The 15,160-nt window shown below is 37.7% G+C and overlaps 1 protein-coding gene across 1 annotated transcript in view; it reads right to left on the bottom strand.

The window, feature by feature from the left end:
• The window catches only part of LOC117337813 (low-density lipoprotein receptor-related protein 4-like), a 170,870-nt gene that overhangs the window by 31,244 nt on the left and 124,466 nt on the right, over nucleotides 1-15,160 (bottom strand). Inside the window, exons 5-8 of the mRNA XM_033898935.1 lie at nucleotides 6,393-6,521; nucleotides 5,245-5,531; nucleotides 2,381-2,518; nucleotides 1,322-1,464 (exon numbers count right to left, since the gene is read on the bottom strand). Coding sequence (XP_033754826.1) covers nucleotides 1,322-1,464; nucleotides 2,381-2,518; nucleotides 5,245-5,531; nucleotides 6,393-6,521 — 697 coding nt within the window. The remainder of the gene's footprint in view (nucleotides 1-1,321; nucleotides 1,465-2,380; nucleotides 2,519-5,244; nucleotides 5,532-6,392; nucleotides 6,522-15,160) is intronic.

Genomic DNA, 15,160 nt, shown 5'->3' with positions numbered 1-15,160 from the left:
TAGGTTGTGGTGACAGTACATTATGTTGTGGTGATTTGTGGTGACAGTATATTAGGTTGTGGTGACTTGTGGTGACAGTATATCAGGTTGTGGTGACTTGTGGTAGTATATTAGGTTGTGGTGACAGTATATTAGGTTGTGGTGACTTGTGGTGACAGTATATTAGGTTGTGGTGACTTGTGGTAGTATATTAGGTTGTGGTGACAGTACATTATGTTGTGGTGACTTGTGGTGACAGTATATTAGGTTGTGGTGACTTGTGGTGACAGTATATTAGGTTGTGGTGACAGTATATTAGGTTGTGGTGACTTGTGGTGACAGTATATTAGGTCGTGGTGACAGTATATTAGGTCGTGGTGACAGTATATTAGGTTGTGGTGACAGTATATTAGGTTGTGGTGACTTGTGGTGACAGTATATCAGGTTGTGGTGACTTGTGGTAGTATATTAGGTTGTGGTGACAGTATATTAGGTTGTGGTGACTTGTGGTGACAGTATATTAGGTTGTGGTGACTTGTGGTGACAGTATATTAGGTCGTGGTGACAGTATATTAGGTCGTGGTGACAGTATATTAGGTTGTGGTGACAGTATATTAGGTTGTTGTGACTTGTGGTGACAGTATATCAGGTTGTGTGTGGTGACTTGTGGTGACAGTATATCAGGTTGTGTGTGGTGACTTGTGGTGACAGTATATTAGGTTGTGGTGAATTGTGGTGACAGTATATTAGGTTGTGGTGACAGTATATTAGGTTGTGGTGACAGTATATTAGGTTGTGGTGACTTGTGGTGACAGTATATTAGGTCGTGGTGACAGTATATTAGGTCGTGGTGACAGTATATTAGGTTGTGGTGACAGTATATTAGGTTGTGGTGACTTGTGGTGACAGTATATCAGGTTGTGGTGACTTGTGGTAGTATATTAGGTTGTGGTGACAGTATATTAGGTTGTGGTGACTTGTGGTGACAGTATATTAGGTTGTGGTGACTTGTGGTGACAGTATATTAGGTCGTGGTGACAGTATATTAGGTTGTGGTGACAGTATATTAGGTTGTTGTGACTTGTGGTGACAGTATATCAGGTTGTGTGTGGTGACTTGTGGTGACAGTATATCAGGTTGTGTGTGGTGACTTGTGGTGACAGTATATCAGGTTGTGGTGACTTGTGGTGATCACAGTATATTAGGTTGTGGTGACAGTATATTAGGTTGTGGTGACTTGTGGTGACAGTATATTAGGTTGTGGTGACAGCTATTAGGTTGTGATAGAAGCTAGTATGAGGGTACTTAGAATGGTCAAACTCCCAGTAACATGTATACTGACCTGCTGAAGAGGATCATACGTCACTGAGTTTGGGCTGTGGCTTTGGCCCATGATATTGGTCTGTGGAATGTCTGAAGCGACTGGATTTGTAAATCCAACATCCCCCAAGGCTTGGAATGTATAAAGTAACAATTCATCCGGTTCTGTAATTAAAACAAAAGTAATACTGAGAACATTTGTTTCATTTTCATACATTAAACTTGTTTTGTTTAATTGTAAAAGGAATTTAAAATAAATCAGGTAAAGGGGGATTTCAATTTTTTTGTGAAACAAAATTTAAATGCAGCCTGTAAGTTTTACTGTACTAATAAAACCTTAATAATTTATAAAAAAAACAACACTTTGTTACATAGCTAGTTATTGCCACAATCAGCTTATATTCAAAATATATGTATGCCAGCAATTGGCAGTTTGAAATGTTTGTAAGACATAAATGCCCCCGCGGTCTTGTGACCTTTATATAAAGTTTGACTAAAATTCTTGATAGAATGAAGTTGCTTAGTGTTTCAATTGAATCAGTTGATGGTTTTCTATATACAATGTATAGCATGTGTGACCTTGACCTTGGAAAAATGAAACTCAACAATGCCTGAAGTGTACTCATACTTTATAAAGTTTGACTAAACTCTGTCAAAGAATGAAGCTCCTAAGAGTTCACATTGAAAAGGGTTGGGACAGGATGGGACAGGATGGGACGGGATGCGCCGGGATGGGACAGGATGGGACAGGATGCGCCGGGATGGGACAGAATGGGACAGGATGCGCCGGGATGGGACAGGATGGGACATGATGTGCCGGGATGGGACAGGATGGGACAGGATGTGCCGGGATGGGACAGGATGGGACAGGAAGCGCCGGGATGGGACAGGATGCACCGGAATGGGACAGGATGGGACAGGATGCACCGGGATGGGACAGGATGGGACAGGATGCGCCGGGATGGGACAGGATGCGCCGGGATGGGACAGGATGGGACAGGATGCGCTGGGATGTGAGAGATAGGGATGGACATGTGCAACATTATGACACCTCATTCTATGGCAGGGCATAAAAACTTACCGGAGCATGTAGCTTTGTCAGAGTCAAGTGCAAGCCCAGAAAAGGATGGACAGCTACAGTCGTATGCAGTGCCCCACCCTGAGGGTAGGCAAAGGTGGGAACACCCACCCCGGTCTCTGTGACCACAGGGATGATTATCTAGAAAAAAACAAAATATAGCATTGCATATAAAATGACACAGTGACAGCCTCCATCTCTTTACAGATTCAATATATACATCATTTGTTTGATTCTCTTGTAATTTCACAGATAATCTAGGTGTCAAACTCTCAAAAATACTTTCCCCTAACAACTAACCTGTCTGTCTGAAAATAGTAGGATTGTCTCCCCTTACAACTAACGTTTCTGTCTGAAAATATTAGGATTGTCTCCCCTTACAACAAACCTGTCTGTCTGAAAATATTAGGATTGTCTCCCCTTACAACTAACGTTTCTGTCTGAAAACATTAGGATTGTCTTCCCTTACAACCAACCCTTCTTTCTGAAAACATTAGGATTGTCTTCCCTTACAACTAACCCTTCTGTCTGAAAATATTAGGATTGTCTCCCCTTACAACTAACCCTTCTGTCCAAAAACATTAGGATTGGCTCCCCTTTACTAATGACTTTTCTGTCTGAAAACATTAGGATTGTCTCCCCTTACAACCAACCCTTCTGTCTGAAAACATTAGGATTGTCTCCCCTTACAACTAACCCTTCTGTCTGAAAACATTAGGATTATCTCCCCTTACAACCAACCCTTCTGTCTGAAAACATTAGGATTGTCTCCCCTTACAACTAACCCTTCTGTCTGAAAACATTAGGATTGTCTCCCCTTAAAACTAACCCTTCTGTCTGAAAACATTAGGATTGTCTCCCCTTACAACTAACCCTTCTGTCTGAAAACATTAGGATTATCTCCCCTTACAACCAACCCTTCTGTCTGAAAACATTAGGATTGTCTCCCCTTACAACTAACCCTTCTGTCTGAAAACATTAGGATTATCTCCCCTTACAACCAACCCTTCTGTCTGAAAACATTAGGATTATCTCCCCTAACAACTAACCCTTCTGTCTGAAAATGTTGAAATAAATCTCTTCCACTAAAATATAAGGCATCTTTGATATAGAGCAATATTACTGTCCCTTTCTTATTCATCCTGACACTTGATTTTAGGTGCTAAGGTGTTACAACAATCTTGAAATTTTCTATTGCTACTGTTCAATATGCTAGGGATATCTATATATATAATAAAAGTTTTTTTCTGAAATTTGACATTGATATTTAAGGACAGGGAAAGGTCAATCCAATCTTGATGTACACAAGAAACCTGATGAAAGGAATAATACAAATATCCTTTCTCTATTGGGAAATCAAATCCAGCCAAATGAATTTTCAAAAGCAATTTGGCATCCTACCAAAAAAATCAACAACAAAAAACAAATCCAATCAGAGCCTACGTGACCTTTGACCTGTCTAATTTGTATTATATCTGAAGTATGATTTGAAAACTGGTTAACATGAATTTTATTCACACCTTGAAATTGAATTTTTTTCTTGCAGGAGATTAAGGTACGCCCACTTGTACATCACACCAGGTACAGATGTCCTGAGAACCTGCCTTTAACACTAAGCCTGATAACCAATCAGGAAAGAGAGAACAAAACACCATAACCTTGATTTGTTGTCCGAGTGCTGCAAACGATACATTGCTTTCTCATAACAACGATGACAAGATTTCTAGATATATGATGGAAGAATGGACAGATTTCTAATTGATCTCAATACAAAATCATTGTGCATTTACGATTAAACTGAAATAAATGTCAGCATTTACGATTAAACTGAAATAAATGTCACCCTGGTAAAACACCAGCCACTTTGTACTGCCTCTGGCTTCAGAGAATTTCGTTTAAGGTTATTTGACAGAGTGTTAGTCTTGGTAATAAGCCAGGATTCCTCATGTGGGTTAACTCTTAATTAATCTAAATTCTTTTGTTTTATCGTTTCCCATATAAGGAACCAGGATATATTGACAAAATAAGCCTGGCTGATGGTTATTACCTCACTGAACAATTCAACATACAGGAGACCATCACATGCTATCCACAGCAATTAAGATAAACTGTTTTGTCCAAGGACACAGCCACAATCACCTAGACAATGTTGGAGAAACATGACTTGTACTATATTAATAGCCAATCAGAATCCACACACATCAGATCTTCACTGTAAGTTAATTAGTCTGAAGCTCTACCTGACTAACTCTGAGCTAACACACCTCTAAGTGCAATTTCTGAGACATTGAAATAATTAGAAAACTGTTCCTATATATTTTAGGAGAAGGAGCAATGAAAACCATCCTGCACATACCAAGGGATTTAACAAGTGACAGGATTAATATATCTGTCGTTCTAAGTGTAGGCAGCCTACAACTAGCTTCAGGAACATTGCCACTGCATGGCCTTATATAGAAAGGTGTACTTAATATATATATACTTGCTCCTTCTCAAAGTTTTCACCTTAAACACATACACAACCTAGGTTCTTTAGCCCCAAGGATAATATCTTACAATCCTGGTCACAGCACCAAATCTATGGTAGGAGTAATAATGGAAATTATCCAGCACATTCTGGGGCTCCAGCGATCTCTTACTCTGTCAGCTCACATCCTCTATATGCAAAAGGGAAATTTCTCGTATGAGCTACGTAATGTGACTACAGGTCACCATACTAGTCCAGACTAGCTGAAATTTCCCTTTAGCCTAGTGGTAAGATGTTTGTCCTGAGAACGAGAGGTCGCTATGTTGAGCCTTTAAAGAGAGCGTGGACAGATTATTTCTTCCTATATCCTTCCTACAAAAAACAATTAATATCATCTTACATGCAGGTTGTGTTGAGCGGTCAAGAGATGCTAGGCTATACAGTTTTCCAGTGCCTAGGTGGGAAACTTCTGTATTCCAGCGAGACACAGGGGTTCCAACCAGAGTTGAGAAAATGGCGTTGTTATGCCAGGTGCTAACGATGGCCTTGTTTCCAATAACGACTAGTCCAAAGCTAGGATTTCCTGAGGTGATGTTGAAGAGATCCCGCTCTTTTTTGATGCCAGTGCCATCAAGATTACATGACATGATGCCACTTGAGGTGGTGGCCTCCACCCAGTACAGCTTTCTGTAGGGAGAAATTTCAATAATTAATATCGTTCTTTAAAATATATATATATATATATACATAGATTTAGATTAATATTGTCCTCAATGATTACAGTTTCCCTCAGAGAGAAATCCTTAATTATGATATTGCCAATGAGATGCTTTTTCAGAAAAATATATTTAACACATTTGACACCTTTGACCTTGAAAGTATGTCAAGGTTGTTAAATTTAGAGCAAATGTGGTACCAATCTGGTTCTGCTTTACTCGAGGATAGTACTAGCCAAATATCACCCTGACCCTCTAGGTTAGTGATTAGTTTAAACATTGTAAAACATTTAACCCCTTGGACCTTGAATGTAGGTCAAGGTCAAGATCCAGTATGCTATATGCCCAATAACCGGTCATAATGGTTACATGAAAGTGTTTTAACACATTTGACCCCTGTGACCTTGTAATTAGGTCAAGGTCAAGATCAAGCATGCTATACGCCCAATATCAGGTCTCTTGGTCACAATGGTTACTTGAAAGTGTTTTAAGACATTTGACCCCTGTGACCTTGTAAGTAGGTCAAGGTCAAGATCAATATCAAGCATGCTATATGCCCAATATCAGGTCTCTTGGTCACAATGGTTACTTGAAAGTGTTTTAAGACATTTGACCCCATGTGACCTTGAAAGCAGGTTAAGGTCACCTATTGCAACAAACTTGGTAGCCCATCATACCAGCATGGCGCAAGCCCAGTATCAGGTCTCTGGGCCATGGATAAAAATGCAGATGCCAGATGGATGCCAAATGCTCCACCATGACATATTAGCTCACTAACCCTTCAGGCAGGTGAGCTAACAAATAAAAGTTTGCTCCATATGTTTATACATACCTGAACACCATGCTGAGTGCCAGTTGATTTGACCAGTATACACCCTGGTTGACCACCACCTCTCGTCCTTTCCCATTAAGTCTCGCACGTTCAATTCGGCCATTCCACTGGTCAGCCCAATACAGGTATCTACAATTATAAAAAGGAAACATTCATTAGCCCATGCATTTTGCTTAGTTTGTTAGAGCGCACGCCATAAAACCTCAGGTGAAAATGTGAGGTGTGTAGTTTGACACTTCCTAACAGTGTTGGTTTGCATTTTTTGAGAAGCTGAGAAATGGGCTGGTCTATGCTGTCATGGTTGTGACCTTGGGTAGGACACTTTACCCTAATCATTCTTGATGGCATGTGACGTACCTCCCAAATGTTGTTCAATGAGGTAGTCACTAACTACTACAAGGAGACCAGCTGCCTCAATATGACCCTGGCTGTTCACAAGGCGATAAACTCAGCAAATAAACAAAAGGTATTATACCAAGAGTTTTAATGCTGACTATAGTGGGTCACCTCAATTTTCATAGGTATCATTAATGTACCGATACTTGGTTGCTGGCTGTATATATAGATAATACGAGTATATGAAATCGTCCCTGGTAAAAGGGGCCACAACTCTGTATATTTATAGTTAGTTTTGAGATATATGCTAGCCTATCCCAGCTGGTTATATACATAATTGTGATCATATTTTATAAAGATTTCCCCAGTGATATGACCTCTCATGGCTTTCTTTGTAATGAAAAACACAAAAGTCAAATGTCAAAGTTAAGGTTTGTCTGACCAGAAATAAAATGTTTGATTTGAGAATATTCTACAGACAGAAATTTTTAGTTGAGATGTTCTATCAACAGCTATATAGGTCATTTAGTATATGACTTAAGTGATAAACAGAATCTCACACTTGAGTCAAATTGACCTCACAATTATCAAGCTCATCAAATTAAGTCTTAGGGTAAAATGTACGAAACAAGCTGTTAAATTAATACAAATATTCCCCTACTGACCCACACCATGCAGGTATTATACAGTGTTATGATTGCAAAGAAACTTGTCTGAGATATCATGGTCCTTTATAATTGTGTGAAATCTGCTTTGATCAAAATCCTTCAAGGAATAAAGTCGCTAGAGCGCTGACAAAGATTTTCTAAAAATAGTAACGCTGACCTTGATGTTAACCTATCAACCCTGAAACTCAATATTTTTTTGGATATAACGATCCTTTTCAATTCTGTGAAATTTGGAAAAACATTCCTCAAGGAATAAAATCTCTAAGAGTGCTAATAAAGGATTTTCTAAAATTAGTAACAGTGCATGACCTTAACTTTCACCCAACAACCTTGAAACCCAAGCTTGTCCAGGATAATATTGCCTTTTATAATTGTGCGAAGTTTGATCAAAATCTCTGTAGGAAAACTGTTAGCTAGAGCACTATAACAAACCTCCCACGCGGTACATATATATATACAAGACGGATGGAGAGGAATTAACTTAAGTCTCCAAGCTGGATTCATCGGTAGAGGACTAATCATTAAAGTGATTGATATATAATTGGAATATCAAACGAGCTTAATTAATATATCACATGGACACTAACACCACTTCATGTAGATAGCCATAATCACAAGTACCATTGGCTGAAAAATCGAAAATGACACAAAATTTATCTGCTGATCGATGAACATAGTATTAAGAGCTAGAGAGATGGGTTTCATAAATCTCATGGAAACAGAAACTCATTTAAAACCCTATATATAGAATTCCTAAAGTCTAGCGGATCATGATACTGAATCTAATCAATATGTATATTCATAAAACAAATCTTCCCTCGACATAAAATAGAACTGATATATTGTAGCTAAACGCATCACTAACAGAACAGAAAATAAGGGTTTTGATGTCTCTATTCGAACCAGACAATGGCTTCTCCCCGAGGATACATACGGGCACATCAAGTAATAGATTATCATACTCTTACCATTGCTGTACTGTCACAGATATGGCTTTGACATTTTGGGACTGTTTGAAATTGTTTGAAACAATATACTACAACTTCTATAGCAAATATACTTCAGGATCGAGAATTACAGGATAGGCAGAAACTCAATTTTCTCTTTTGAGAACATTAGATTTTACAAAAATGATTTTTCATTCTGTAAATGATACAGGATTTTTGTACTTGTGCAGTCAAACACATACATGCCATGCTTTTTTGGAGACTTTAATTTGAAAGGCACTAGCAAGGTGTTTTTAAAAACAAGCATACTTGGTATTGTTAAAGGAATCCACATCCCCTACGGGTCTCCACTATGAATAGTAACAGTGACCTTGACCTTGACCTTGACCCCAAAACCTTGAAATCCAAATTTGTCCGAGATATTATATGGCCCTAATTATCGTAGTGTGAAGTTTGATCGAAATCCCCCAAGGAATGAAGCCACTAAAATGTTGACAGAGTTCGGCATTACGTATACATACGTACATATAGGTACAAGACTGACGGAGAGAAAACCTATATAGCCACGCTGATTTCACCGATAGGGGACTATCAACACAAGAAAATGGACATCTCTTTAATACTTTAGGTCATATATTAATTAGGATAATTCACCACCCACTCTAAAACAGCAGGTCATCCATTTGGATTGGAAATATTTATGTTTGTACTCCAGAAATTGTGACACTGGCTTCGGAAATCCTTCAACATTTCTGATGGAGCGGGCCTCTGAATGGCTTCTGAGGGACAAGGCAAGATCTGTTAGTTCCATACTGAACTCATGCAGAAATATTGAACTATTTTAGGACAGCAGATTGGTTCTGTATGGTGATCATGCAGAAAACCCTAAACTAATCATGAGTATTTTTTTCCTTTTTATCAAAGAGTCAATATCCATAAACTTTTTGTGAATGACAAATTTAGCCATGCATATGGAACAATTAGGCTTACAGCTACGTTGCATTTTCTCTCTCACAAAAAAAAAAAAAAAAAAAATTCAGTTGCATGCTATTGTCAGAAGGATATACAACGGTGTAACAATGTTTTACAGCTTAATCCATTATTTAGGTAAATAGCAACAAGGGTTGGCTAGGGTCAGACCATTTACTGGGTCCCAAGGGAGTGGTGCAGCAGATCACTCGACTACACGTTCTCACACGAGTAGCTAGGACATTAAGGTCCGTTAAAACAGAGATTTTGAACAGTACACGTACAATTCAGAATGAAATCCTAACAGAGTCATGGACAGGCAATATACATTTATATTTCAACTTTCATTCTTGATTAATATTTTTTAAAATTATTAATTTAATTTCCTTTCAAAAAAATATTATGTCAATAATTATTATGTTTCAAAAAAATATAATATATATCTACTTTTATTGACCCTAAAAAGCAAATTACAAAAATTGCTGTCTTTAGACATATATGCAGTCAAGGGAACTCATGTTGAGCAGAAATTAATTTTCTAACGACATGCCGTTAACGACACGAAGTGATCCATACATGGCGTCTTTTAATATGACACAAAACAAGAGAGAGAGAGAGAAAAACTTGACAAGCGTAAGCGGCAATATGGCCACTGGAGACACACAGTCGTGTAGCTGCTGTAGGCCCAACGGTCGTGACATGCATGGATGACTAAGTGTCTGATATATCCTTTCCACCACACATACCAGTCCATTACACATGAATCAATGGCCACTGCTGTCATTTCACGCTGACTGACCACTGTGGATCATTGACAGTAAATACAACATTTAATGCTATCATTTATATCCCTACCTATCCGCCCCATGTCGTCCAATTGCTCAAGCAGCCGGTAATTTCAACGGTAATTTCAACGCTATTTTTACGCTTAATTTTCAATTAAGAAGGAATTATTTTAGGTCTAGTTTACCGAGCTTTATATATTCCCTGTCGACATTGTCTGAATGGGTTATTTATTAAATCAGTACAACAAAGCTTAAGACTATACAGATCTGAGGAATAAGATTACAGTATTGGGTTTGGACTTGACCGTTGGCTTGACAGCTAATACCAGTCACCGGACAGTTGATTCATGAACCCATTTAAGCTACCTCCGTAGATCACATGCTCTAATAATATGTATGGACATAGACAGGTCACTGTTGTCGGGAAACTATATTTATACGGATGGAGGCCGTTCTTGGTTAGTTAACTGTTACCAAGCTTCCATGACAATCCAGAATCAGTAACATAACACCAGTCAGACGAGGAGAAGAAATCTGGACTCCTGCTGATCCAAATTTACAAACTGGTGACGTTTGGAAACCTCTCAAATGTCACAGCCAGCACTTCTGTAAATTGAAGACAAAAACAAATAGTTCATTTAACTGTTGCTTTCAGATTGTTTGTCTTTTTTTTTCTTCGTCAGCTTTACGATTCAACGTTTGGTAACGATTAATGGCAGCAACAATTGATTATTTCCGACAGTAAAAGAACGGCTGTGATCTCGTGACTCGGTGGCACTTTGGAAAGGAAAGCATCTGTAATGATTTTACAGGAAATCTCTGGAAAACTTGAGCAATTTTCTCAACATTGTACAGCTAGTGCCAATTTCAAATAAATCACATTCATTATTTTCAAAAGTGTAATGTAATATGATCAGGAAACTAGACCATTTTTAACATTGGAAGGCGTCCAGAACCAACATCAACCATTCCACTACAGATATGGCAATTGGCCGGGTTTCTGACATTACGGCCTTAGGATAGTTTTAACTATTCTACAACTAACCATAATTTCCATTATCGCCATCGTCATCAGAATCTTCATCATTCTTTTCAAAATTGGAGCAATTTTGATGTAATTTCTATTCCCCAATCCAATTTCATAACAACTGTTAGAGTTTCATACAAGTTGTTTTCTACGAAAAAAATCCCCTTGTAATTCAATCAGTTCAAGTCTCACAAACTCTGTTCACTCGATCTTTAAGGTACTGAAAGGACAATGGCCACATTAAAGAATTATCGAATTCTGCAGCTCAAATTGCTTTTTGATTTCATTTAACAAGATAACTTGGTTGGAAAGAAAAACAACGGAACTGATAGCAATCCTTCAATCCTGTGCAAATTCTGTCTCAATTCTTCAGAGCATCTCAAGCAATAGAGCATTTCAGCACTAAAGCCTATCTAAGACGCAGCGCTAAGCCATGCTTTTAGGATTGGTAATTTTAACATTGTAAAACTGTTAACACACGTGATTGAGAAATTAACCCTGTAATGTTCTGGTGAGTTTTTATATCAACTTCGCTACATTTTTTTTTATTCAGATATTCTGAATGAAAACCTTATAGAAATCTGCTATATATTCTACGGCTGCCGCGATACAGTTTTAGAGTAATGTAATGTATTGCGATATGTACACAAGGACAATATTATACTGCGATAGGTATTGGAATATTTTTACAAGCATGTGCCATTGTCATTGTTATTTAATATAACTATATCTGTTTTACATGAAATACCATTTTATAAAATGATTTATTGATATATGTCTCTAATGAAATTACTATTAAAATACTTTATTAAGTACACTCAATTTTAAGCATATTTCTTAATTTCAACAGATTCAGCGCACTGATGAATTGGCACACCAATTTTATTTTATATAGAACAGTGTAAAGAAAGTGCATTAATTAGCGCGAAAAGTGTTAAAATCAGATTGCCACTAAAATATGTACATTTACAGTAATCATATCATACATATTTATTTATCTAATTAATTGTTGTTGTGAAATGAAAATGAAAGAAATCAATATGATTTGTGCTTTTTGTATTTCAATGAAATTAGATTCTTATACAAAACAAGAGGCCTATTGGGCCGTAATGGTCATCTGACTTAAAAAAAAAAAAAACTGGTACTATTATAGAACACACACTAACCAGCAGTATATAAGTGGTACTGACAATAATTTGAATTGTACGTGCAATACTGTCTGTTAATGGATGATGGCCATCTTGGATTACTGAGCAACCCCAAACATAAAAATTACACTTGGTCAGAACCATCATTTTAGGCAAGTTTGAGTTGAATCCCATTGGTGGAAATTGAGAAGAATTAAGTTTGAAATGTGTTTTTGAAAATGGCAGCCATCTTGGATTTCAGACGAAATTGAAAAATAACACTTAGTCAAGACCATCTCAGGATAATTTCATGCAAGCTTGAGCTGAATTCCACCATGCAGTGGTACTTGAGAAGAAATTTGTTTTTTTAAGATGGAAGCCATGGCAGCCATCTTGGATTTCAGACCAGTGCAACTTGAGAAGATCAAAGTTTGAAATGTTAAAAGCTTACACACAGTCAGCTCATGGGGCACAATGTGTCGAGGTCATTCTAATCCTTCAGGTCAGATGATCGGCCTAAAAAGTAGATCAGGTGATGTTTGATAAAGTTAAGAAAACATTTTACTTAGTTTGGTTTGGTTTGTTTAACGTCCTATTAACAGCCAGGGTCATTTAAGGACGTGCCAGGTTTTGGAGGTGGAGGAAAGCCAGAGTATCCGGAGAAAATCACCGGCCTATGGTCAGTACCTGGCAACTGCCCCACGTAGGTTTTGAACTCGCAACCTAGAGGTGAAGGGCTGATGATAAAGTGTCGGGACACCTTAACCACTCGGCCACCGCGGCCCCCTTAATTGATAAAGAAAAACCGTGTTGAGAAATGTATATTCAAATTGGCTCTCTATTTAGTAATAATATCTGAATTGTTGTCCTGTTTTTTCCAGTTCTCATCCAGTGAACATGAGGGTATATTCCCTCAACCACCAATGCTAGCTTATACCACAGACAAAAAACATCAAACGATTTGGCAGTCAGCAATATGCTACCTATACACCCTCTCATACTACTGCTCTGGCTGTTTCAAGACATGTAACAGTCAGAGTCTTATCATAGTACACTCACAGCAGCAGATCATTCAAGTTGTGAGACCAATGGACAGAACTACCACATCCTCCGGACAGTTTCCTCCACATCCTCCGGCCAGTTTCCTCCACATCGGCCAATGTAATGTACCTAATTAATTGTGCCATGTGTCACATGCAGTATGTTGGGGAGACCAAAACACCACTCACTCAATAACATTGAGGATCAAAGATCACTGTCCCATCAGACAGAACTTGCCATTAGCAAGACACTTCAACATGCCGAGTCATACATGGCATATCAACATGCAGGTACAGGTCCCCAATGGCCGCTGTAGGGGTTCGGATAATCAGCAACTGTCTCTGCAATTTTAAAGGAATGCAATTGGATCCACCAGCTCCGAACTGGCTAACCACTTGGCATAAAGGATAGATAATCTGTTCATGCTACGTACTTGTAGGACTCGCACAACTGAATATTTTACTAATATGTTGTTACTTAAGTGACTCCATTTCCTCAATTGCTCATTTGAAGTTCAAATGATGTGAAATTTTATATCAAATTAAAGTTAGAAGATTTCACTACCTGAGAATTGATGTTATTTTATGGGTTTAATGGCAGTACGATCACACAGGTATTCAAAAGACACTGATGTTTTACTGTGGATGGGGGAACCCTCACCTGGAGAATTCCTGCCTTTTCCCACCTGTAAGTCCTACATTATCACACCTTCAGTAGAAGTGTATGTATATACTTGTTTTTCAAATCTTAAGACATTCCTTTATTTTCTAGTGTATAGGAAGCATCTCTTCCATGTGTAATTAACTCAAGGAAATAGCTACAAAATAGAAATAGCTTTAAAATAGCAACAAAATAGCTACTTCATATTTACCATAAAATACCAATCTCCCTGATGTGAAAGATATCTCCGAAGTATTTTCACCTCTAATTTAATTGATATTAAAATCAGTTAGTTTACTATTCTAGTTATTTCTCTATATTCTAATAAATGTTGCAAAGACAATTTAAAGAATAGCTTAACAATAAACATCTTTTTCATTCATTTTGAAATTAGAACTTATTACAAGCTCTGAGGCCAATTTCTAAAATTTAAAAAAAAATAAAAAAAAAAAATCTTTGCTTACTTGTATTTTTTTAAAACACTGATGGACATTTTTTTAAATTCTATATTATTGTTCTAGAAAAATGCCCACCTATCATTTGCTTAAGTGGTCAGGTGGCACAGTGATAACACACTCGCCTTTCACCTAGGCGGCCGGGGTTTGATTCCCAGATCTGACGTGAAAAGGTATGGATTCATCTACTTGACCATGCCCTCTCCTATTTATTGCTGATTGCCAACTCGATCATGTTAACCCATGACTTTCTCCTCTCCCTCTGTTCTTATCAATGGATAAACATGGCAGCCTTATATGTACGGACACTGATCAGAATCTATTATTAGGAATCGATTTAAAACAATCGTCCTCAGAGGACATATCTGATTGACATTTTAATATGCTGATGATCATGAGGTACATCTGTATTTATAGTGTCAGGAGAATATATTAACAGATCTGTGTTTGATATCATTCTGGCTGATGTTATTTACAGCGACATTAAATGATCCTACAGTATGCTTCCATCAATTTTCTTTCTATATAACTGGACCATGTTACGTAAGTTACTTAAACCCATGTATCTGACAGAAGCAGATATTTGTGGCATTACTGGGCAATATACGATATGTAATTAGGATTAATACAATATGTAATTAGGAGATATACAATGTGTAATCAGGAGATATACAATGTGTAATTAGGAGATATACAATGTGTAATTAGGAGATATACAATGTGTAATCAGGAGATATACAATGTGTAATTAGG

This window comes from Pecten maximus, chromosome 11 (genome assembly GCF_902652985.1).
Source record: "Pecten maximus chromosome 11, xPecMax1.1, whole genome shotgun sequence".
In the NCBI taxonomy this organism is placed as follows: Eukaryota; Metazoa; Mollusca; class Bivalvia; order Pectinida; family Pectinidae; genus Pecten; species Pecten maximus.
The sequence above is the reverse complement of the archived record's forward strand: the minus strand, read 5'-3'. Positions and strand labels throughout refer to the sequence as shown.